A 24,933-nucleotide genomic window follows, 5' to 3' on the forward strand; every position below is an offset into this window, starting at 1 on the left:
GTATCCAAGCTATCAAAGAAAGTAAACAGATTTTTTTTGCGAATGGTATCAAGTTTTCTATTTCAGGTCAACTAGACGAGGTATGAAACTAAATCAAACACTTCTATTTGTGTCCAGATTTTTAAGAGGGTGTATATTGTTAAAAATTGCTGAAATTTTTTCTCCAGCATACATATAGCAAGCAAAACTATAAATCTTTAAAAAAACAAAAAGATTTAAAGTATTATTTTCTTTTTTTCTGAAAAGACTATCTCAATATAAAACTAACAGAAATTATTTGAAAAAAAAACTTTCCAAAACACAATTTTTACAAAGAAAAGTAATGAATTTTACTAAATAAAAAAAGAGCAAAAATAAAATCAAATAATTTGACCAGCGTGAAACTACCACAAATCAGCATCGATAAATGAATGAAACTCAAAACGAATAGAAATTACAATAAATAATCGAGTCAAACTCAAAAGGAGCAGAAATTAACATAATTTGGGCTCAAAACCCCTATGCCTTCCCAAGGCCAGAACATAACTTGCACTTTACTTAAAAAAATAGAAGTGAATGTGCATTGTCAGTTTAATATACATATACTGATATTTTTTTAATTATATTTAAGATAGAATTAACATTAGGATTTTGTAGTTGGGCTACAAAATCTTAATATTATTTAATTTATTAAAGTTATAAAAGTAAAATTATTTATATTTTTTTCAGTAAAGTGCAATTTATGTTCTGGCCTTGGGAAGGCAATTTTTAAAGAGGGTAGTGGAGTTTGATTAATAGGAGTTCCGAAAATTTTCAGGAATTGATTTCTGAGCTGATTTTTGGAAGTTTTGTAACCTGGCTTTACTAATTTTTTTAAAATATCGAAAGAAAATTTGTTCAAAAGGTGATTGCTGACCCCTGGTAATAACACGTTTTCAGACCTTTTCAAAGAATGTTTTCACACATTTCTTTTTCTTGAACACATCCACCAAATTAAAGGAATCTCGGTTATATTTCCTTCTATTTATTTGCCCAAGATCTGTGTTCTCCAAAAAGAAGAATTTAGTCCAAAACCAACGTTTAACGACACTAGATTTTATTTCTTCCTTAAATATATTAGTATCGGGACAGAAACAACGTAAAATAAACAACAACAACAAAAAAACACGAAAAAACAAATAAAAACCTACACTAAAACTAAAAATGAATCGTTTTAATATTAATCTGGAAATTTCTTTACAAAATATTCTTAACCTTCAAATTCTAATACATGGCAAAATTCTTCGTAACATATTATTTTGAGTTATGGATTGAAAATTTTACTCTGTAGCCTATGAACAGATAGGCCGCGGGGGATAATTTTTTGGGGGAGGGAACAACGTTTCGGAGAAGGGGGACTTAATTTAAAACAGCTAAAAACAGGAAAATTATAAGAAAATTATTAGCAACTGTAGATTTTTTTTAATCATAAGGTTCTGGGGAAGGGGATGGAATCCTAAAAGTTCCCCCATATACATGCCCGACGATGAACTGACAGTTACATATTAGCTAGTAGGTATTACACATTCTCTTCTACCCTTTTTCTTTGTAATCTGCTTCATTAAGTCACATGTCCCAATTTTTTCCAGCCCTAAATTCCTTTCCGTCCCAAAATATTATAAATTTGCACTTTGAAAACACTGATAAAAAATAAACCGTCCACCTAGATGCTTCCACATTGGTTGCCCATTTTTCTCTCTCTCTCTCTCTCTCTCTCTCTCTCTCTCTCTCTCTCTCTCTCTCTCTCTCTCTCTCTCTTTCTCTTTCTCTCTCTGAACCATACCTCAAAGCCAATAAAAAAAAAAACGAAAAAATAATAATCTGAATTTTGGTCTCCAAGTCCTTTATGGTGTCTTGAAGTGGTAGCTTTTAAAGACACCATAAAGGATCTTTAATAAGGTATTATACCAGCTTCATTATATCTTAGGGGGGCTAAGCAAAATGTTGAGTTTCAGCTATATCTTTTGAATAGATCTATCGGAAGGGTGCATTAGTAGAGAAAAATTTTTGATCTCTCATAGCCATCCTGTTTTGGGCTGTCCTGTCACTTTAGATTTCCCAGCAGTTCCATATGAACCTGTAGAACTTGAAGATCTCGGAGGAGGAGCTAGATTTGGTGAAGGGCTGCGAGTCGTCGGAGGTGGGGCCAAGGCCCCCGGTTTTGGTTCAGATGTTGGCACCTGAAACAAGAAGGTATAGATTCAGCTACTGAAAAGTAATTGTTTTACGCTAGATTTTTAGGGAAAAAAAACTATGGAGACTACATTTAACAGAAACTAAACTAAATAATTTCTAAAACCACACTGGCCATGCATGACAGATGAAAAAAATTTTGAGAGGAAAAAATGAGGATACTTCCAGCTAGTGAAAAAAGGAAGCGTAAACATGAATATAATTCGGTCAAAACCTCTACTCTACTGAGACTGGTCGAGCCTTGACCAAAATTCTTGTATATTCATCCTTTCATTTTTTACTCGCTAGAAATATCCTCGTCATTTCTTCTTCGCAATTTTTTTCAATTTGTCATGCATAACCACAGGAAAGGCTATGGGAGAACACAGAATCAAAGAGGGATGTAAAAATTTTCTGGACTTGGATTATTCTGATGATTTAAGCATCCAAGATGAAAGTGTGAGCAAAATAAATAAACTTTTAGAGGTTTTACGAGTTCAGGGTGCTAGAATAGGTTTGAGAATTAATTTTAAAAAGACTAAGCCACTAAGGCTAGGAATAAGTGAAGATGAAAAGGTGACGTTGGGTAACCAAAAGATAGATAAAATGGACAGCTTTACTTGCCTTGGTAGTATTATTAGGAAAGATGGTGGGTGCAGTGAAGAAGGTAAAAGTAGAATAACCAAGGCCCAAGGGGTTTTTCAAAGATGAAAAAGTTTCGAAGAAAAGAATCAATATTATATTATTGGAAGCTATAGTGATGATAGTGATCAAATATGGCTCTGAAGCATGGGCGCTCCGAGAAACGGAGGAAGATTTGCTAGATACTTTCCAGAGAAATTGCCTACGGATTGTATTGCGTACCTGACTGATTGACTGTATTTCAAACAGTAGGCTGTACGAAAGTGTGGTTCAATCCCGCTTTCTAGGGCTCTAAAGAGAAAGGATGAAAAGACTAGGACATGTGTTGTGGATGAAGAATGACAGATTGCCAAAGATTGTCCTTGTCGGCCAACCGTCTAAGGCTAAACGAAAAGTAGGTTGTTCTCGGTTTGGGTGGGAGGATATCGCAAAGAATGATTTAAGGGTAATGGGAACTTCTTGGCAAGGTGTAAAGAAAGAGGCTTTGAACAGATTGGGATGGAGGAAGTGTGCGTACCTGTGTTGGCCTCAGGTGGCTTGGTGCTGCGGTGAGTTGATAGTTGTAATAGTAGTATAACCAGCGCGGTCTTAGAATTCTTTACGACATGCTTACAGTGAGCACAAGACCAAGTTTGTTTCTTATGTTTTACAATTTGTCTAAAAAAAAATACGCTAAAATAATAAACCAACAAGAACTATTACATAATCATTGGGCAAAAAGAATCCTTCTGGATCCGCTTTGTTTCCATCTTAATCTAGCTACTCAATCTGAAAGCCAATTTAGCGATAGAGTTGGTTTTCAATCATTGATCCATACTTCAAGATACCATTAATACCAACGTTTCTTCCTTAGCAGTACAATTTCCAAAATTTGATGTTTTTACAGAGGAACTTCTCACCTGTGGAATTTCAGCAAATTTCAAGAATAGTTCAAAGTTCCTTTCGCCACGATTTTTACATGGATAAGTCTTGTTTATTTGAGAAATTTTCTAAATTAGAATATAAAAAACTTCAAAACTCCAGATGCTTTCTTCCTAGGCTATGTCCTGGTCCAACCATAGAAAATCTTTCTTCTAAAGTTCTTTCACTGAAAGAAACATGTATCTTGTCTAAGGGAGCAAAATTCCGTTTGCTTCCAACACGAGTAAATTTCTCAGAAGTAATTTCCAGTTTGGAGTCAGGGATATTTGGCCCTCTAAGCAATGTAAAAACCCAGATTTACTTCGAGACGAGGTGGTAAAGAGTTTTATTGATCTTACACCGTATTCATCAAGTTCAAAAAATAAAAAAGACACGTAAATTCCGAAAAAGTTAAAAACAAGATGAAGACATCATTTCACAAAGGCAGAGACAAAGGGGAAAAAGTTGTTATTCTTGATAAATCGTCTTTTAATAAAAAAAAAGTTATGGACATTTCATCGGACAAAAACCCATACAATCCTACAGATCTAAACCCTGCTGATAATTTCATCAGATGAATACGAGAAGAGTTAGGAATTTTGGTAAATGAAAGACTCATTATTCCACAGAAGAACAATATGGTTTATCCTAAAGGTTGCTCCGCTCCTAAATTCGATAATCTTCCAACACCCACAATGTAGCTCCTCTACGTTCCATTTATCTTCTTATAGCTCTCCAACCACAAGAGATGGGGAAAATGGCTGTCCACATTTTTTTACCCCTTTATGTCTACGTAATCATTATATATTAGAAGTTCAGTTCAACTTGTTGAAAAATGAAAGACATTGATATGAAAAAAAGACACGTTTTTGGCTAGTTTCGATGCAATTTCTAGGTAGGCCTACACCTTCCTATTATACTGGAAAATGCGAACTTGTTTCTTCAAAGCAAACTACAAAATAATGTCGATCAAATGGAATATAAAACGTTATATATCGAAACCATTCTGCGTCTTGTCCGCATTTGGAATAATTTTTCCTTGTGTTTCCGATGTAATAATCAATCTTTCACACAAAAATAGGTCTATCAAGGGTTGTAAGCCTTTCAACTTTTTTAGTCACTTCTTACCAAGAATTTATTGGGATATCTGCTCTGAGTTCTTTCCTCTGAAGCCCCATTTCTGGAGTCGGTTTCTTGATGACATTATCGAACAGTTCGTGGTAACGAACTGTAAGTAAGAGCGACCCGGCCCAATAGTAACCGGAACTACAAAAAAACTGAATTTTGATACAAGTAGATATATCAAAAGAATCATAATTTTTATGCTGATTTCAAATATATAAGTTCCACCAAGTTTAATTTTACCAATTAAAAGTTATGAGTCTGAATACAATCGTCTGATTTGCGAAAAAAGGGGGGAACGCTTTAAAGGAGTGGTAGAATTTTAGTGAAAATCACACCATCAGGTTAAGGGTATCAGAAAACCCTAATGTAGAAGTTTCAAGCTCCTATCTGCAAAAATGTGGAATTTTGTATTTTTTGCCAGAAGAAAGATCACGGATTCGTTTTTATTTGTTTTGTTTTTCCAGGGATGGTCTTATCGATCCAGTAGTCTAAGAATATCGTCAGAGGACTCATTTGAACGGAAATTAAAAGTTCTAGTGCCCTTTTTAAGTGACTAAAAAAATTGGAGGGCAACTTGGCCCCCTCCCACGTTCTTTTTTCCCGAAGTCACCCAATCAAAATTTTAAGATACACATTTTGTTCAGCGTAGTCGAAATTCTAATAAATATGTCTTTGAGGACGACTTAATTCCCCACAGGTCCCAGGGAAAGGGCTGCAAGTTATGAACTTTGCCTATTGTTTACATAGTATTGGTTTTTGGGAAGTATACAGACGTTTTCAGGAGGGATCAATTTTCTGGTGGGAGGGGGGGGGTTGGAGGAGGAGTTTAAGTCGGAGGATCTTTCCATGATAATTTTTCCTTGGGGGAAGGGACATTTCTATGAAGGGGGCGCCGGATTCCCCAGCATTATTTAAAATACGATCAGAAATTAAATAAAACAAATAAGTTTTTTCAACTGAAAGTAGGGAGCAACATTAAAACTTAAAACGAACAGAAATTATATGAAGGGGTTTGCCCCCTATTCAATACCTCGCTCTTTACGCTAAAGTTTTTTAGTACTTTCATAAGAGCTACCTATTCTAATTAAACGGCCTTTGTGATTCAGGGGTTTATCTTTCGAACAAAATTCGAACTTCAGTGTAAAAAGCGAAGTATTGACTAGGGATCGAACCCCCTCATATACGTAATAGCATATACGTAATAGAAAACAGTAAAAAATAAGCGATACGGCTCAATAGTAATTGAAACTTTAAAAAAACGGAATTTTGATGTCAATAAATATATCAAAAGAATGGGCTTATAATGCTGATTCAGCATTATAATGAAATTAAGCTTCTGATTGTGGGGAAATCTCTAATTCTATTAGAGAAACCTGGCGGGATTTCTGCTTATCGTCTCTGGCGGTTTACAAAACCGTCAGGGTTCTCTGACAAGTGTACTTTCCTTGGGGTACCAAAGTACCACACTATTTGGCCTCAGGCACCATAAAGATTAAACCTCCCCAATTCCCTTTCCTTCCATTGCTGTGTATAGGATTTTCTTCCTATGTCAAGTAATATGATCTCAGCCTCTGTAGGCTTCCAGGCTCCACCTAGACTAATCAAAAAGTCAAAGATTATAAAGAAAAGATCTACTGTATTCACTCTTTTAACTCTGTACAAGAACTGATAAAACATAATAAATCTTGCCCCTAGAACGGTAAGCCGCGTATTTGCTGCGGGTGAATTCTTCCCGGAAGCAACGCGTTTTCAAGCCAATCTAAACCGTTACCGATTATCAACTTAATTCAAATAAATAAACTGTATGACCCTTTTTCACCACCGTCAACTTGGACCAAAAAAGTGATATCCAAACTTCTAGCCGGATGACTCACCGATATAATTACGCAGTTACCATCAATGACTAGCTAACTACGCAATCAAGGAAAAAATACCGTTACTATTATTCAGAGACAATTAGAGATTACCACGCACAGAAAAGGGGATAATTACCAGAACCAAAGAAGAATATAGAAGGACATTTATCTGAAAAAAAAACAGGACCGAAGGCTCCGACATACGTAAATTTATTACTAATGAAAAAGTTCGTAAACAAAACTAAAAGTTTTAGTGCCCTTTTAAGGAACCAAAAAAATTGGTGGACAACTACGCACCCTCCCGGCTTTTCTCAAATTCGTACCATGAAAACTTTGAGAAATCCATTTAGACAAAAAAAGTAAAATTAGCATGCAAATTTCATTTTAATTATTCATAGACGGTTAGCTAATTACAAAACCTGCATTAATTCAAAAACGTTCAGAAATTAAATATAAAAAAGATTTTTTTAGCAGAAAGTAAGGAGCGACATTAAAACTTAATTAAACAGAACAGATTATTCCGTATATGAAGGGGGTTGCCTCCTCCTCAACACCTCGCTCTTTACGCTAAAGTTTACATTTTCTCCCAATTCCTTAACAACGACTTCTGAAACACTATGTTCGTTTAATTGGAACAATGAGAAGGTTTTTTCGAAAGTACTAAAAAACTTTAGTACTAAAAAAACTTGTTTTATTATTTAGTTTCTGATCGTTTTTTAAATAATCCCAGGAAATCTGGCCTCACCTCCACGAAAAAATACCCTCCTCACGGATATAGTCTCTAGAAAATTCAAAACCCAGTGAAAATTTACCCGGGCAATTACCCTTAACAACTCCACGCGTAAAATTGAGACGGAAAAGAGAAAGCAAGAAATCTAAAAAGCATTTTGTATAGGAATTTTGGCAAATTCCCCCAGTGTAAAATTTCCCCTGGATAATTTACTCCCTGGAAACTTCTCTCCTCATGGAAAATTATGCTCGCGGAAAATCCGACTAGCCGGAAATTTGCCCTCCCCACCCGAATTATGTATGCATAGCCTACTTCCCAATAACAAATACTATACGTAAACAATGGACAAATTTTGTGACTTAAAGACCTTTCTTCAGGGGGCAGTGAGGGGTCATGAAATCTCCAAAGGAATAGTTATTAGGCCATTCAACTATGCTGAACAAAATGATTTTAAATGATTTTGAGAAAAAGGGCGTGGGACGGGTCACTTTTAAGTGACCAATTTGTTGGTCACTTAAAAGGGGCACTATAACTTTTAATTTCGTTCGAATGAGTCCCAATATTCTAGGACCACTGGGTCGATACGATCACCCCTGGGAAAAACAAACAAAAAATCAAACAAAAACGCATCCGTGAACTTTTTTCTGGCAAAAAAAAATACAAAATTCCACATTTTTGCGGATAGGAGCTTGAAGCTTCTATAGTAGGGGTCTCTGATACGCTGAATCTGATGCATGATTTTCATTAAGATTCTATGACTTTTAGGGGGTGTTTCTGCCTTCTTTCGAAAATAAGGCAATTTTTCTCGGGCTCGTGACCTTTGATGGGTAAGACTAAACTTAATGAAACTTATATATTTAAATCAGCATAAAAATTCGATTCTTTTGATGTATCTATGGTATCAAAATTCCGTCTTTTAGTTTCGTTTACTATTGAGCCTGGTCGCTCCTTACTTACAGTTCGTTACCACAAACGGTTTTATTTTTGTTCACAAACTGCTATTTCAACTGCTAACTGCTATTTTATATTTAATCTATATTCTGACAAATTAATGCTGGAATTTGAAACGGGAAATTTCCAAAATACTTTAAGAATGACAAGGAAAAGCCGTGTTCAGTGAGTAGTTAGCTTACTTGATGACTTTTTTCTGTTTTTTGTGTGTATGTGATAAATAATAGGTGGATAATATAATAGAAACTCCATGTTTAATTCATTAGTTTAATGCATAGTTTTAACTTAAAACAGTGAACAATTTGGCACAAATTCGGCAAACAATAATGACATATCAGAAATTAGGGTATGAAATTTAAACTATCCAACATATGTCACCTCCAACATACTTTACACCAAAACCAGTGATGGCCTGGGTTATGTATTCTAATTCATTACATCAAAATTAATCGCCTATTTAATTGAAGATTATTTGAAAAGCTCTTATTTAGTATTCCACGAAATATCGTGGAATAAAAAATAAGAATTTATTCTAATTTAAAACAGAAGGAAGAAACTTACTATCGGCCGTGGAGTAGCTATGGTACTTGCAGTAGAACATACACCTGGCTTCTCTGCAGTTGTCATGCCTGAACTAGGAGACGGAAACGGCGGGTCTATAGTAGACATTATAGGTTGCGAATTCTCCCTTGTTTCAAGGTTTTGCGTAGGTTTTTCATTTTGGCTAGTCACTACCTTTGGCATAGTTTCTTTTTCTTCGGCAATGCTCTGAGAGTTGGTGTTAACTTGGGCAATATTTTCACTCCTGTTGGACTCGTTTGAATTTTTAAGAGCTCCGTTTTCTACGTTTTTGGCTGTATCGTCCGTTTTCTCCTCTAAAAAGATTTAAAATATTGTACTAAATTTTCATCAGAGATAAAACTTATACGAGTCTTTGTAAATAAAGTTGATCTTAATAAATCATAAAGACAACATTTACTTCCTGAGAAAAGCTTACAGTATTTGCTCTTTATCTAGCGGAAGGCAGTTGAGTATAAATAAGAGTTTATACAGAAGTTTGATTTCCTTAAGCTTTATTTTTAATAGTTTTGCTTTTGCTCCTGTTTCCAATTACTTCAACGTCACGAAATACGAAAGATGTTTCCCTTGATTTACTAATTTCTTACATTTTTTATATAAGTAGACTTGACGCAACAAAAACTAAAAAAACCCAATTGACTGATTTCTTAATTTTGGATTTAATTCTCCACTTAGGCTTAGACATTCCTTTCTATAAGGCTTATTCAGTTGAAAACTGTTCTGCGTGGATGTCTTTTTTTATATCTCTAAATTAATTTTATTGATTACTCAATTGAGTATATATATATATATATATATATATATATATATATATATATATATATATATATATATATATATATATATATATATATATATATATATATATATATATATATATATATATATATATATATATGTATATATTATATATGTATATATATATATATATATATATATATATATATATATATATATATATATATATATATATATATATATATATATATATATATATATATATATATATATATATATATATATATATATAGATGTTTCATGCATTCCTGAACAAATGGAGCAACGATTGAATCAGTCTATACAGCATCAAGGCCTAGGGCAAATGAATACCAAATGCTAAAATATGAAACCTGACGTTTTTACTAGTATGTTCTTGTGTATTTTTTATTACCACCACTGAAATGGTCAGCTCGGGATTCCATACTTGGAGTTATATTTTTCAAAAACTTAATGAATGATTTTCAACAATGCCCAATTGAATTTGAAAAAATGTGAAACAGTCAAGCAAACTGTTAGTTTAATGTAGGGAGACTCAGCTCCCGAGAAACGGGATAGTTTTTAAAGACTCAGTGAAGGGACTATTTGTCGTACAACTAAAACACTATTCTTTGCCTCATTTATGTATATATCTTAAACTTTTCTCAAATAGAAAATAATTAAGTCAATAAGGTTTTGGGCCAAAATTTTCTTTTTATGGGCATAGCACACCAAAAAACTGCTTGATCAATGAGGATTTGTATGGAAGATGAATATGGGTTGTGATTAATCCCGCTGCAAGTGTTACAACCGCAAATAAAGTATGATGTCGCATAAAGATCTGTTTTAGGGTCACTTTTATTTCTAGTGTATGCTGATACATTAATTTTTTATACTCCCGGTGCCAGTCTTACAACTTTTGCGTACGATAAAGAAATAAAAATTGCAGAGGGGAACGGGGAACCTTCAAGGTCTCATAGCTCGCGCCAATGATGTCCTACGAGTATTGTACCTGAATACATTTATTAGTCTTGGTTTTCTAAGGGTTAGTTTGATCAAAAATAGTTATGTAATTTTTAGCCGTACTCGAATAATGTTTTTTTTTGTGGCACTATTGCTAATGAAGTTTTTGAAACGAAGTACTTGTGATTTTTTACTGGGAGAAGCACAGTGAAATTGCACCATCTAAATCCGCAAGAGGCCTACGTTTACTTCGACAATTTTGGAGTGAAAACCAAAAATACTCAGAATCAAAAATAAATGGGATCTGCCTGAAGGGCAAGGCTCAGAGGCCCCTCCTTCCTCCATTTCTGAGGGCAGGGAGGGGGGTCAATTTGGAGGGAAAACCAAAAATACTCAGAATTGAAAATAAACGGGATCTGCCTGAAGGGGAAGGCTCAGAGGCCCCTCCTACCCCCATTTCTGAGGGCAAAGGAGGGGGGGGGTCAATTGTGGAGGGACAACCAAAAATACTCAGAATCGAAAATAAACGGGAACTGCCTCAAGGGGAAGGCTCAGAGGCCCTTCGTTCCCCCATTTCTGAGGGCAGGGGGGGGTCAATTTTGGAGGGAAAACCAAAAATACTCAGAATCGAAGATAATTTCCATTCGTCTTAGTTTTTTTTAACGATGCTCCTTATTTCTAGCTGAAAATGCTTATTTTTTAATTTAATTGGGAATGAAAAGCCAAAGTCTAACATAAAGAACAAGGTATTTCGGAGGGGGTAGCTAACTTCATATACAAGATAATTTCCATTCGTCTTAGTTTTTAACGATGCTCCTTATTTCTAGTTAAAAATGCTTCTTTTTTTATTTAATTGGGGTGAGAAGTCAAAGTCTAACAAGGTATTTCGGAGGGGGCAGCTCACTTCATATACGGGTAATTTCCATTCGTCTTAGTTTTTTAACGATGCTCCTTATTTCTAGTTGATAATGCTTATATTTTAATTTAATTGTGATGATAAGTCAAATGTCTAACATAAAAGAACAAGGTATTTCGGAGATGGGTTTGTTACTGATATTGATATTAGTGCGTAAACTACAAACTGACAAAAATATCCAGAACTTTTTTTTCTTATAGCCTTGACTTTGAAGACATTTCTTCATCTTAATTGGCTTTAGAAATATCAAGCAAAATAAACTAGCCTAACAGTCATTGCTTTGTCAAATTTTGAGCAAAAACAAAAGGATTGTAACACCTGATTGCCCCATTTTCCAACTTTTACCTTGAGAATCGATGTTGTTAGCAGGATTTCAAAAGGATCGATTATTAATGCCGGCGTATCTGATGACGATGATCCTTATTTCTAGTTGAAAATGCTTATTTTTTAATTTAATTGTGATAAAAAGTCAAAATTCTAACATAGAAGAACAAGTTATTTCGGAGGGGGGGCTCGTTACTGATATTGATATTAGTGCGTAAACTACAAACTGACAAAAATACCCAGAAGTTTTTTTTTCTTATAGCCTTTACTTTGAAGACATTTCTTAATCTTAATTGGATTTATAAATAACATGCAAAATAAACTAGCCTAACAGTCATTGCTTTGTCGAATTTTGAGCAAAAACAAAAGGATTGTAACACCTGCTTGCCCCGTTTTTCAACTTTTACCTTGAGAATCGATGTTGTTAGCAGAATTTCAAAAGGATCATTTATTAGTGCTGGCGTATCTGATGACGATGCTCTTATTTCTAGTTGAAAATGCTTATTTTTTAATTTAATTGTGATGAAAAGTCAAAAGTCTAACATAACAGAACAAGGTATTTCGGAGGGGGGCTCGTTACTGATATTGATATTAGTGCGTAAACTACAAACTGACAAAAATATCCAAAACTTCTTTTTTTTCTTATAGCCTTGACTTTGAATACATTTCTTCATCTTAATTGGCTTTCGAAATATCATGCAAAATTAACTAGCCTAACAGTCATTACTTTGTCGAATTTTGAGCAAAAACAAGGCTATAAAAAGTCAAGTCAAAAGTCAAAGTCAAACAAAGTCAAGGCTATAAGAAAAAAAAAGTTCTGGATATTTTTGTCAGTTTGTAGTTTACGCACTAATATCAATATCAGTAACGAGCCCCCCTCCGAAATACCTTGTTCTTTTATGTTAGACTTTTGAATTTTCATCACAATTAAATTAAAAAATAAGCATTTTCAACTAGAAATTAGGAGAATCGTTAAAAAACTAATACTAATGGAAATTACCCGTATATGAAGTGAGCTGCCCCCTCCGAAATACCTTGTTCTTTATGTTAGACTTTGACTTTTCACCCCAATTAAATTAAAAAATAAGCATTTTCAACTAGAAATAAGGAGCATCGTTAAAAAATAAGACGAATGGAAATTATCTCGTATATGAAGTTAGCTACCCCCATCCGAAATACCTTGTTCTTTATGTTAGACTTTGGCTTTTCATTCCCAATTAAATTAAAAAATAAGCATTTTCAACTAGAAATATGGAGCATCATTAAAAATTAAGACGAATGGAAATTATCTCGTGTATGAAGTTATCTACCCACTCCCAAATACCTTGTTCTTTATGTTAGACTTTGACTTTTCATTCCCAATTAAATTAAAAAATAAGCATTTTCAACTAGAAATAAGGAGCATCTTTAAAAAAAACTAAGACGAATGGAAATTATCTTCGATTCTGAGTATTTTTGGTTTTCCCTCCAAAATTGACCCCCCCCTCCCCTGCCCTCAGAAATGGGGGAACGAAGGGCCTCTGAGCCTTACCGTTTAGGCAGATCCCGTTTATTTTCGATTCTGAGTATTTTTGGTTTTGCCTCCAAAATTGACCCCCCCTCCCGTGCCCTCAGAAATGGGGGGAGGAGGGGCCTCTGAGCCTTCCCCTTGAGGCAGAGTCGTGCGCCACTCTAAGTGAACCTAGGTTAACCCAACTTTTTGGATATCTCTCTCACTATGACTGTTCGTGTGTCGTGGCTGTGCGTGTGTCGTCTCTATGTGGTTGTCATTTCTGTGGATGTGTCGTCTCTGTTTCTGTTGTGGACTCTGTGTGTGTGTGTCGTCACTGTCAATTTGTTGTCTCTTTGTGTGTTTAGTATCTGTGTGTTGTGTGTCGTCTCTTTGTGTGTGTGTTGTCTCTGTGGTGTTTGTCGTCTCTGTGTGTGTGTGTGTCATCTCTCTATGTGTGTCGTCTCTGTGTGTTTGTCGTCTCTGTGTGTGTGTCTTCTCTATGTGTAAGTCGTCACTTTTGAGTGTGTCGTCTCTGTGTGTGTGTGGTCTCTTTGAGTGTGTTGTATCTGTGTGGGTGTTGTCTCTGTGTGTGTGTTGTATCTATGCGTGTGTAGTCTCTATGTGTGTTTCGTATCTGTGTGTGTATGTCATCTCTTTGTGTGTTTTTGTCATTTCTTGTCTATGTGTCTCGTCTCCCTGTTTATGTGTCGTCTCTATGGGTGTTTCGTCTCCGTATGTGTGTATCATCTCTGTGTGTGTGTGCCCTCACTGTGTACGTCGTCTCTAAGAGTGTGTATTCTCTTTGTGTGTTTTTGTTGTCTCTGTGTGTGTGTCGTCACTATGTCTGCGTTTCGTCGTCTCTGTGTGTGTGTGTTGTCTCTGTGCGTGTATCGTCCCTGTGCATGTGTCGTCTCTTTGTGTGTGTTTGGTCTGTGTGTGTGTGTGTAGTCTCTATGTGTGTTTCGTCTCTCTCTCTGTGTGTGTGTGTGTGTGTATGTGTCGTTTCTATGCGGGTGTCTTCTCTCTCTGTGTGTGTCGTTTATTTCTGTGTGTAGTCGCTCTGTGCGTGTAGTCTATGTGAGTGTGTGTGAGTGTGTGTATGTGCTGTTTTCTGTGTGCGTGTCGTCTGTGTGCATGTTTCGTCTCTATGTGTTGTCGTCGCTGTGTGTGTGTCTTAGCTATGCTTGTGTCGTTTCTATGTGTGTGTATTATCTATGTCTGTGTGTGTTGTGTATGTGTGCGTTATGTCTCTTTGATTGTTGTCTTTGTGTGTGTTTGTATCGTCTCTGTGCTTGTGCCGTCTCTGTAAGTGTGTGGTATCTGTGTGTGTTGTATTTGTGTGTGGGTGCGTTTGTCGTCTCGATGTGAGTGTGTGGTCTCTTTTTTCGGGTATTCTCTGTTTGTTTTTTCGTCTGTGTGTGCGTATTTCTTCTATGTGTGTGTGTGTGTGTGTGTGTCGTCTCTGTGTGTGGGTGTGTCGTCTCTTTGTGTGTTTCGTATCTCTCTGTGTGTGTGTGTGTGTGTCGTCTCTTTGTGTGTGTGTGTTGTCTCTGTGTGTTTTTGTCGTCTCTCTGTGTGTGTGTGTCGTCTCTCTATTTGTCTCGTCTCTGTGTGTTTGTCGTCTCTCTCTGTGTGTGTGTGTGTGTTGTCTCTATGTTTAAGTCGTCACATTGAGTATGTCGTCTCTCTGTGTGTGTGTCATCTCTCTGTGTGTGTGTGTGTCTGTCGTCTCTGTGTGGGTATTGTCTCTGTTTGTGTGTGTTATCTCTATGCAAGTGTCGTCTATATGTGTGTTTCGTATCTGTGTTTGTGTGTTCTCTCTGTGTGCGTGTTGTCTCGAGTGTCCTTACTAAAAAAAACTGCATTAAAAAAAAATTATCATACGACCTAAATTATTTCATTAGATACGCCAGCACTCATAAACGATCCTTTTGAAATTCTTCTAACAACATCAATTCTCAAGGTAAAAGTTTGAATTAAACACTGTTAGGATATCAAGTGTCCTTACTGAAAAACTACTGAATTAAAAAAAATAAATTAAATTGATCATACGACCTAAATTATTTCATCAGATATGCCAGCACTCATAAACGATCCTTTTGAAATTCTGCTAACAACATCGATTCTCAAGGTAAAACTTGGAAAACGAGCCAATCAGGTGTTACAATCCTTTTGTTTGCTCAAAATTCGACAAAGCAATGACTGTTAGGATAGTTTTTTATTTTGCATGATATTTCTAAAGCCAATTAAGATGAAGAAATGTCTTCAAAGTCAAGGCTATAAGAAAAAAAAAGTTCTGGATATTTTTGTCAGTTTGTAGTTTACGCACTAATATCAATATCAGTAACGAACCCCCTCCGAAATACCTTGTTCTTTTATGTTAGACTTTTGACTTTTCATCACAATTAAATTAAAAAATAAGCATTTTCAACTAGAAATAAGGAGCATCGTCATCAGAGACGCCAGCACTAATAAACGATCCTTTTGAAATTCTGCTAACAACATCGATTCTCAAGGTAAATGTTGGAAAACGGGGCAATCAGGTGTTACAATCCTTTTGTTTTTGCTCAAAATTCGACAAAGCAATGACTGTTAGGCTAGTTTATTTTGCATGATATTTCTAAAGCCAATTAAGATGAAGAAATGTCTTCAAAGTCAAGGCTATAGGAAAAAAAAGTTCTGTGTATTTTTGTCAGTTTGTAATTTACGCACTAATATTAATATCAGTAACGAGCCCCTCTCCGAAATACCTTGTTCTTTATGTTAGACTTTTGACTTTTCATCACAATTAAATTAAAAAATAAGTATTTTCAACTAGAAATAAGGAGCATCGTTAAAAAACTAAGAGGAATGGAAATTACCCCGTATATAAAGTGAGCTGCCCCCCCTCCTAAATACCTTGTTCTTTTTATGTTATACTTTTGAATTTTCACCCTAATTAAATTAAAAAATAAGCATTTTTATTTCATCAGATACGCCAGCACTCATAAACGATCCTTTTGAAATTCTGCTAACAACATCGATTCTCAAGGTAAAAGTTGGAAAACGGGCCAATCAGGTGTTACAATCCTTTCGTTTTTGCTCAAAATTCGAGAAAGCAATGACTGTTAGGCTAGTTTTTTATTTTGCATGTAAAGCAATGACTGTTAGGCTAGTTAATTTTGCATGACATTTCTAAAGCCAATTAAGATGAAGAAATGTCGTCAAAGTCAAGGCTATAAGAAAAAAAAAGTTTTAGATATTTTTGTCAGTTTGTAGTTTACCCACTAATATCAATATCATTAACGAGCCCTCTCCGAAATACCTTGTTCTTTTATGTTAGACTTTTGACTTTTCATCACAATTAAATTAAAAAATAAGCATTTTCACAAAGAAATAAGGAGCATCGTCATCAGATACGCCAGCACTAATAAACGATCCTTTTGAAATTCTGCTATCAACATTGATTCTCAAGGTAAAAGTTGGAAAACGGGGCAATCAGGTGTTACAATCCTTTTGTTTTTGCTCAAAATTCGACAAAGCAATGACTGTTAGGCTAGTTTATTTTGCATGATATTTATTGATCCAATTAAGATAAAGAAATATATTCAGAGTCAAGGCTACAAGAAAAAAAAAGTTCTGTATATTTTTTTGTCAGTCTGTAGTTTACGCACTCATTTCCATATCAGTAACGAACCTCTTTCTAAAATGGTCTGTTCTTTATGCTCGAAATTTGAATTTCCATACAAATTAAATTAAAAAATAAGCATTTTCAACTAGAAATAAGGAGCATCGTCATGAGATACGCCAGCACTAATAAACGATCCTTTTGAAATTCTGCTAACAACATCGATTCTCAAGGTAAATGTTGGACAACGGGGCAATCAGGTGTTACAATCCTTTTGTTTTTGCTCAAAATTTGACAAAGCAATGACTGTTAGGCTAGTTTATTTTGCATGATATTTGTAAAGCCAATTAAGATGAAGAAATGTCTTCAAAGCCAAGGCTATAAGAAAAAAAAGTTCTGGATATTTTGGTCAGTTTGTAGTTTACGCACTAATATCAATATCAGTAACGAGCCCCCCTCCGAAATACCTTGTTTTTTTATGTTAGACTTTTGACTTTTCATCACAATTAAATTAAAAAATAAGCATTTTCAACTAGAAATAAGGATCATCGTTAAAAAACTAAGACGAATGGAAATTACCCCGTATATGATTTGAGCTGCCCCCTCCGAAATACCTTGTTTTTTATGTTAGACTTTGACTTTACACACCCAATAAATTAAAAAATAAGCATTTTCAACTAGAAATAAGGAACATCGTTAAAAACTAAGACGAATGGAAATTATCTCGTATGTGAAGTTAGCTACACCCTCAGAAATACCTTCTTCATTATGTTAGACTTTGGCTTTTCATTCCCAATTAAATTAAAAAATAAGCATTTTCAACTAGAAATAAGAAGCATCGTTAAAAAACTAAGACGAATGGAAATTACCCCGTACATGAATTGAGCTGCCCTCTCCCCCGAAATACCTTGTTTTTTATTTTAGACTTTGACTTTTCACGCCAATTAAATTAAAAAATAAGCATTTTCACCTAGAAATAAGGAACATCGTTAAAAACTAAGACGAATGGAAATTATCTCGTATGTGAAGTTAGCTACCCCCTCCGAAATACCTTGTTCTTTATGTTAGACTTTGACTTTTCATTCCCAATTAAATTAAAAAATAAGCATTTTCAACTAGAAATAAGGAGCATCGTTAAAAACTAAGACGAATTGAAATTATCCCGTATATGAAGTGAGCTACCCCCCTCCGAAATACCTTGTTCTTTATGTTAGACTTTGACTTTTCATTCCCAATTAAATTAAAAAATAAGCATTTTCAACTAGAAATAAGGAACATTGTTAAGAACTAAGACGAATAGAAATTATCCCGTATATGAAGTTAGCTACCCCCTCCGAAATACCTTGTTCTTTATGTTAGAGTTTGACTTTTCATTCCCAATTAAATTAAAAAATAAGCATTTTCAACTAGAAATAAGGAGCTTCTTTAAAAAAAACTAAGACCAATGGAAATTATTTTCGATTCTGAGCATTTTTGGTTTCCCCTCCAAAATTGACCTCCCCCCTCCCCTGCCCTCACAAATGGGGGACGGAGGGGGCTCTGAGCCTTGCCCTTTTGGCAGATTCCATTTATTTTCGATTCTGAGTATTTTTGGTTTTCCCTCCAAAATTGACCCCCTCTCCCCTGCCCTCAGAAATGGGGGAACGGAGGGCCACTGAGCCTTCCCATTGAGGCAGATCACGCTTTATTTTCGATTCTGAGTATTTTTTATTTTCCCTTAAAAATTGACCTCCCCCTCCCCTGCTCTCAGAAATGGGGGAAGGAAGGAACGTTAAACTATTTTAAATTGACAACACTCTCCAAACATCACATGTGTATAATACCGTACACAATCACCCCATCTCCCCCAAAACACTTTTCAGCCATTTCTTGTTAATTTTTTTTATTTCTAAACTATTTTAAATTGACAACACATTGAAGTATTTGCAAATGCTAAACCCTTTTCTTTTTTTCTCCACATTAATATCATCAAATTCGCGGATCCTACACTCCAATTCGGAAATCTCATTACCCCTTTTTAAATGTACCAGTTTTTTAAGAAAAATGTGCACGTGAACTCACGACGTACATTCATTGTGCAATTCTTATCAAAAACAGAAAAAAAACCTGTCTGTTTAAATTATATTATTATTACGATCATACTCTCAAAACATGTTTGACTACATTATACACTGCCAAATAACCAGTCTGGTAATCTGCCATGGAAAGGTGCCATGAAACGTGGAATTCCTATACGGGCAGCAGAATCCAGACGAAGCATTCTACTGACATTAAAACTTAAAACGAACAGAAATTATTCCATATATGAAAGGGGCTGTCCGCTCCTCAAAGCCACGCTCTTTACTCTAAAGTTTTTTATTGTTTTAAAAAATAAAGTTTTTTGACAGAGTCAAACTTTAGCGTAAAGAACGAAGCGTTGAGGAGGGGACAGCCCCTTTCATATATGTAATAATTTCTGTTCATTTTAAGTTTTAATGTCGCTCCTTGCTTTCAGCTCAAAACACTTGTTTTTTTATTTAATTGCTGAATGTTTTTGAATTAATGCAGCTTTGATTTTGGCTCACAGCACATGAATAATTAGAATGAAATTTACATATTAATTTTCCTTGTTTTGGCTAAATGGTTTTCTCGAAATTTTGTTCTAACTTAACTTACGAATTAACTTACGTAACGACTTTCTATATTTGTATGTTTTTATTACGTATATTAGGGAGTTTACCCTTAGGCAATACCTCGCTTTTTACGCTAAAGTTCGAATTTTTTTCGAATCACAAACCCCTGAATCACAGAGGCCAGTTAATTAGAATAGGTATTAAAGTTCTATGACTTTTAGGGGTTGTTTCCACTTTTATCGAAAATAAGGTAAATTTTCTCAGGCAAATTTTCAAGTAACTTTTGATTGGTATAACGAAACTTAATGAAAATTATATATTTGAAATCAGCATAAAAATCTGATTCTATTGATGTATCTTTTGGTATCAAAATTATGGTTTTTAGAGTTTTGGTTACTATTGAGCCGGGTCGCTCCTTACTTACAGTTACACCACGAACTGTTTGATATGCCTATTGCTGATGAGTAAAAAATTATATCATTATGTGTTTATTTCATTATTTCATTACTTTTTTACATGGCGAAAATAAAGGTATCAATAAAAAAAAGAAGCTTCAGATGATAAAATATAATATAAGAAACTTAATAAATTAATCCCTTTATAACTTGCTGTTGTCGAAAAAATAGCGATTTTACAAGCAGTCATGATTGGAAGATTTGGCGATTTTAAAGATTTTTTTTAAATTTATGTTTTCTTTTTTCCAGGTAGAGGGTAAAAGCCCAGTGTTGGTTGATTTAAAGAGTTTCTCCATAAATTTTGCCAAAGGATCCCTGCTCCAAAATAAGTAAAAAAACTGAAACACTTAGGACCTAAAAACAAATTATTTTGCTGCTTGCTATTGTTGAGCAAGTAAGAATTTTATATGCAGTCTCGAGTGAAAGATTTAGCTTGGAGCTATTTTAAAATGTATCTCTTTGTGGAGGGTAAATACCCAGTGTTTTTTAAGTTAAGGCATTTTCCCTAAAATTTGCCGAACTTTTTTATTAGGTGGAGCTTCAGACTACTTTTGGGGGAATTTCTCTTGCTCTTGAAAGGTATGCATACTTATTATCATCTTCACAATCATCATTTGAATTTTTTTTTAAATAAAACTGTCTTTAAATACAATGAAAAAGTAAGGCTTAGACCGTAGGGCAAAAATACCTTTTCTACCAGGAAGCTGTTGAGCGGATGCTTTTGCCTGTTTTAAACTTTTCTGCAAGTCAACAATGCTCGACTTCAAGTCCACTATACTCGATTTTCGGCTTGTCTCGTTAATTATGGTAACATTGTTGGTAGCACGGCCTTTAAATCTGGCATAAGCAATACGTGTTGCTGGTGTGTACTCTTTTAACCTAGGATTATAATCTGCCAGCTCCTCAGCATTCATTCGAAGAAGAATATTATTTGCTTCTTCGACTGTTTTTCTACGTAAAGATTGTTGAGAGGCACGTTTGAGACTTGTCTCACTACGGCCAATAGGGTTACGTTTTTTCGAGTATCTACGAGACACTGCGTTCCAATCCGTCCTCTTGGTAGTTCTATTTCCGATGGCACGTGCAATTTTACCAAATATATCTTTTGGCCTGCTATCTCTGGATATTATATCGTTTATCACATCTTCAACCATGCCAATTTGGAAGTTCTTCATTAGACGTCGCTCACGAACACGACCTTTTTTTCCAACAGCTAAAAACAATTAAGAGCAATAGAAAATTGCAGATGAAACAATACAAACATAAAATTTTAATACAAAGAGGCACGGGACAAAACCTGCTATGATTTTTCCAAGAAAATGTTTGGAAAACCTTATTTTACTTGACAAACGTCTTGTTTCCCCTGTAGGTAAAAAAAAAATGATACGCTTTTGAATGTTATGGTATTTTAGAGGGAGGAAACTACTAAAGTATTACTGACCTGCTCTTTAGACACTTAGAAATAAGTGTTTACTTTATCATTCAAAAGTAACACAATCCTGGAAATAGTATGGTGAAATTAGCCTCTTTTTTTATGAATTCTTACGCAATATGTAAGCATACAAGCTACTACTATTAACTAAATTTAAATTTACTGATTCCAGAGCCGTTAAATGTCTTCAATTACAAAGAAATCAATTATTTTTCTGCAAAAATCTATCTGTGCCAGTACATAAATCCGAGAAATGATTTTCACTTTCTGGAGAAATTACGAGCCCAAAAAATACAGATTTGTGTTTTTGTTGACTGTATTCGCTACTATTGGTTTTAATAACTCATCCCAAAACAAAGGTCAACGGAGCAACGTTCCCTCTTCTTTCACCCTGATCTATTTAAAACTTAGGTTTTTACTCCCTCTTGTATTCAGTAAAAACTATGGTAAGACTAATTTGGGTACCGTTGCAAAATCAATAGTTTTACGTAATGTTCCGATTTGTTTCAAATATTTTTTTTTTCAATTTTCTTCCCACTCAATTGAAGGACATCTAGCTTTTCGTTTGGCTCGATCTGGATTGTCAGAACACAACATTATCTCCGTGCAATCGTCCGAATCGTATATGCAATACTATTTAAACCATAATCTGCCTATACCAACCTTTTTTTTCAATATATCCCTACACAGCGTGGTTAACACTACATACTTGATACACTTTATTGTTTGGGATTATAGCTATACCTTTAGGGGCCCATCCTTATTCTATCCTCAATGGGAGAGGATCTCCGTAAATTGTCGAATGCCCATCGAAATGAAGGGAAGTAAGAGTAAATATCTGGAAAGGGATAGGAGAGGTCTATTTAAATTGATTGGAATTAAGAGTAAGCCTCCTAGTTTTTTTTTTATGAAAACTATCTGATCCATCCTATACGGGGTTGGTGAGGGAGAGGGTATTTCTAAATTCTTGCACTCACGATATCCACCTGAGTAGATTGTGAGATCTCACACAAACCTGATGGGAAGCAGAGCTAACGCCCTGCTTAAACCACCCATGGTTCTTATCCGATTTCATGTTTACGTGGAGTGAATGAACGGCATTAATCTTCCAGAATGGGTCCTCACTTTTCTACAAAAGCTAATAAAAGGTGAGGGCTTTTTTCTACGTTGTGCCGTTTTGGGATTCAAGCCAGATCCAGCCTTCTTAGGTCCACGAAGACCTAGATTCTCATCATACAGACACTTAACAGAGAGAGAGAGAGTAGTTGGATCTCAGCCAAACTTGGCAGGAAGCAAATGTCCCCTAAGTGTCTTCGGTGTGCCTTTAGGGGTCCATACAAGAAAAATTTAAGTGGAGAAGGGGGCCCTAAATTTTTGTCATCATAATATCTTATAGAGCACGTGATCAGACGTCAAGCCAATTTTGATTCCCACACTATCCCTTTTCGGGGTCAGACCTTGCTTTACCTTCGCATAGGGAAGGGGTTACTAAATTCTTGTCATCATCACATCTGTCTTAAGAGACCATTAAATCTCAACTAAACTTGATGAGAAGTAAGAACAAATTTCATTCTCAGGTCTTTTGAGAATCCTGGACAAAACTGACATCTCTGAGGAGAAAAACCCTCAGTTCAAATTAACTGAAAATATGTCAAAAGATGGTGTCAGATCTCAAATAAACCTATTCAGGTGAACAGTATATGTCCTAGTTACTTCTTTTCAGAGACCGAAATCGATTCAGCCCTGTAGAGGAGGGGCGATCTTTATTAGTACGTTTACCAGAAAGGGGACGTCAGATCCCAACCCAGACTCGGTGGGAAATGAAAACCATACTATTTACTGTCTTTTTCTAGAGATACACCTGATACAATCTTTGTTTTGAAACGGGGGAGGGGAAGGTGTTTCGAGATTGACCTAAATACTTGACAGGCAATAGGATTTCAACCAAACTTGGTAAGCAGTCACAGCCTTAGTTTCGGTGTCTCGTCTCAATCGTCAGATCTGAGTTAATGAGGTAGGGATTAACAGTCAGTGTCTTAGCTCCACGTTAAATGAGCTATTAGGTGTTCATACGGGAGATAAAAGTGCAAGTGTCACTACGCATCATAGGCATATGTCTCACAGTTACTACAAAATTTCTTGGGGTCTCTATGCCAAAGGTCTTGTTTTTGTATTAGTTGTAACGATGGCAAATAGAAAAAGCTCTGGAAGTAGGAATATCTATCCCCCAAAACCTTAAAGTATGGGTTCAAGTAAGTTTGCACAGGACGATACGGCTTATATACTTCTCAAATAAGCGACAATCCTTTTTTGAGACCAGTAAACGGACTAATTAGGAAAAAGGCCATTTAAAACATTCAATAGATTTTCACCCATTTGATTTTCTTTTTTTCAGCATTTATCCGCATCAGTTTACCTGAAAAGTAAATTTTATTTCTCAGGCTCAGTGGATAAAACTTCTAAGACTAGGGTTCTTCTCTGGATATCCATGGTGTTATCTGTTTGATAATTTCGTACGTACCGGTAGGAAATAAAAATAATTTAAACGAGTAAAAGATCCCCCTGGTTGGTTGTATGTATCAAGAGGAAGTGATCAGGCTATATAGATTACGAGAAAAGTAATACCCGGTTTTGAAGAAGATAAACAATCAGATTAAGTTGATACGACTTAATTAAATTTTTTGCGAGCTTCAAGGTCAGCTGATCGTCCTAAAAAAGGGCCCATCAGCAAATTCACCTAGGAGACTAGCCATCATCGAAGCGGGTGGCACCACAGGGAACGCCCAAAGGAACCAAATTGCTCATATGGTAATTCTTTTTAGCTGATTTTTAGATTTTTTTTTCTGAGAGGTATGTTAGACTGTCTTTAGGGACTGCCCTTTACTAGACTTTAAAAAGAAAATTCTGTTCCATTTATCCAAAAGTACTAAATTTACACTTTCTGATGATGTAAGTTTTATTAAAACTTTATATCTCTTTTCCAGGATAAAACGGAAGAAGTTACATGATTTTTCTAAAATATCTAGAAAAGTGGGTCTTACATAGTAGTTTTCTGCGTTTGTTCGGATCTCTTAGAAAAGCTCAGATCTTTTATCAGTTATGGCAAGACCGCTCAATCAATTCTACGTAGTTTGGGCATAAGAATTATGGAAGTTAATAATAGAGGAGTTAGGGTGATTCTTAAAGGTACCATATATCCTTAACGATTTTTATCTGGCGGATATGTCACCAGCTAAAAGAAAAAAGAAAGGGGAAAGGTGAACCTACCGTTCTTTTCCGCTGCACTAGCTCCAGAAGTGTCCATTCCACTCTTTTTAAGAATGTCGATGAGCTCATAGCGGAATGAGCTAATGTCTTGTTTGACTTCGTTTATATCGTCCTCGGTCACACCTTGTTCGTCGTT

The 24,933-nt window shown here is 35.3% G+C and overlaps 1 protein-coding gene across 1 annotated transcript in view; it reads right to left on the reverse strand.

Annotated features, from left to right (window-relative positions):
* Nucleotides 1–1,064: 1,064 nt before the first annotated feature.
* LOC148954961 (transient receptor potential protein-like) overlaps nucleotides 1,065–24,933 on the reverse strand; it is a 95,530-nt gene continuing 71,661 nt past the window's right edge. The window contains exons 11-14 of the mRNA XM_089105825.1: nucleotides 24,798–24,933; nucleotides 20,787–21,311; nucleotides 8,956–9,269; nucleotides 1,065–2,198 (exon numbers count right to left, since the gene is read on the reverse strand). The exon at nucleotides 24,798–24,933 is cut by the window's right edge and continues 87 nt beyond it. Of these exons, the coding sequence (XP_088961951.1) occupies nucleotides 2,034–2,198; nucleotides 8,956–9,269; nucleotides 20,787–21,311; nucleotides 24,798–24,933 (1,140 nt within the window). The 3' untranslated portion in view covers nucleotides 1,065–2,033. The remainder of the gene's footprint in view (nucleotides 2,199–8,955; nucleotides 9,270–20,786; nucleotides 21,312–24,797) is intronic.

This window comes from Artemia sp. Qi Xiang Cuo, chromosome 2 (assembly GCF_049724085.1).
Source record: "Artemia sp. Qi Xiang Cuo chromosome 2, ASM4972408v1, whole genome shotgun sequence".
Lineage (NCBI taxonomy): Eukaryota > Metazoa > Arthropoda > Branchiopoda > Anostraca > Artemiidae > Artemia > Artemia sp. Qi Xiang Cuo.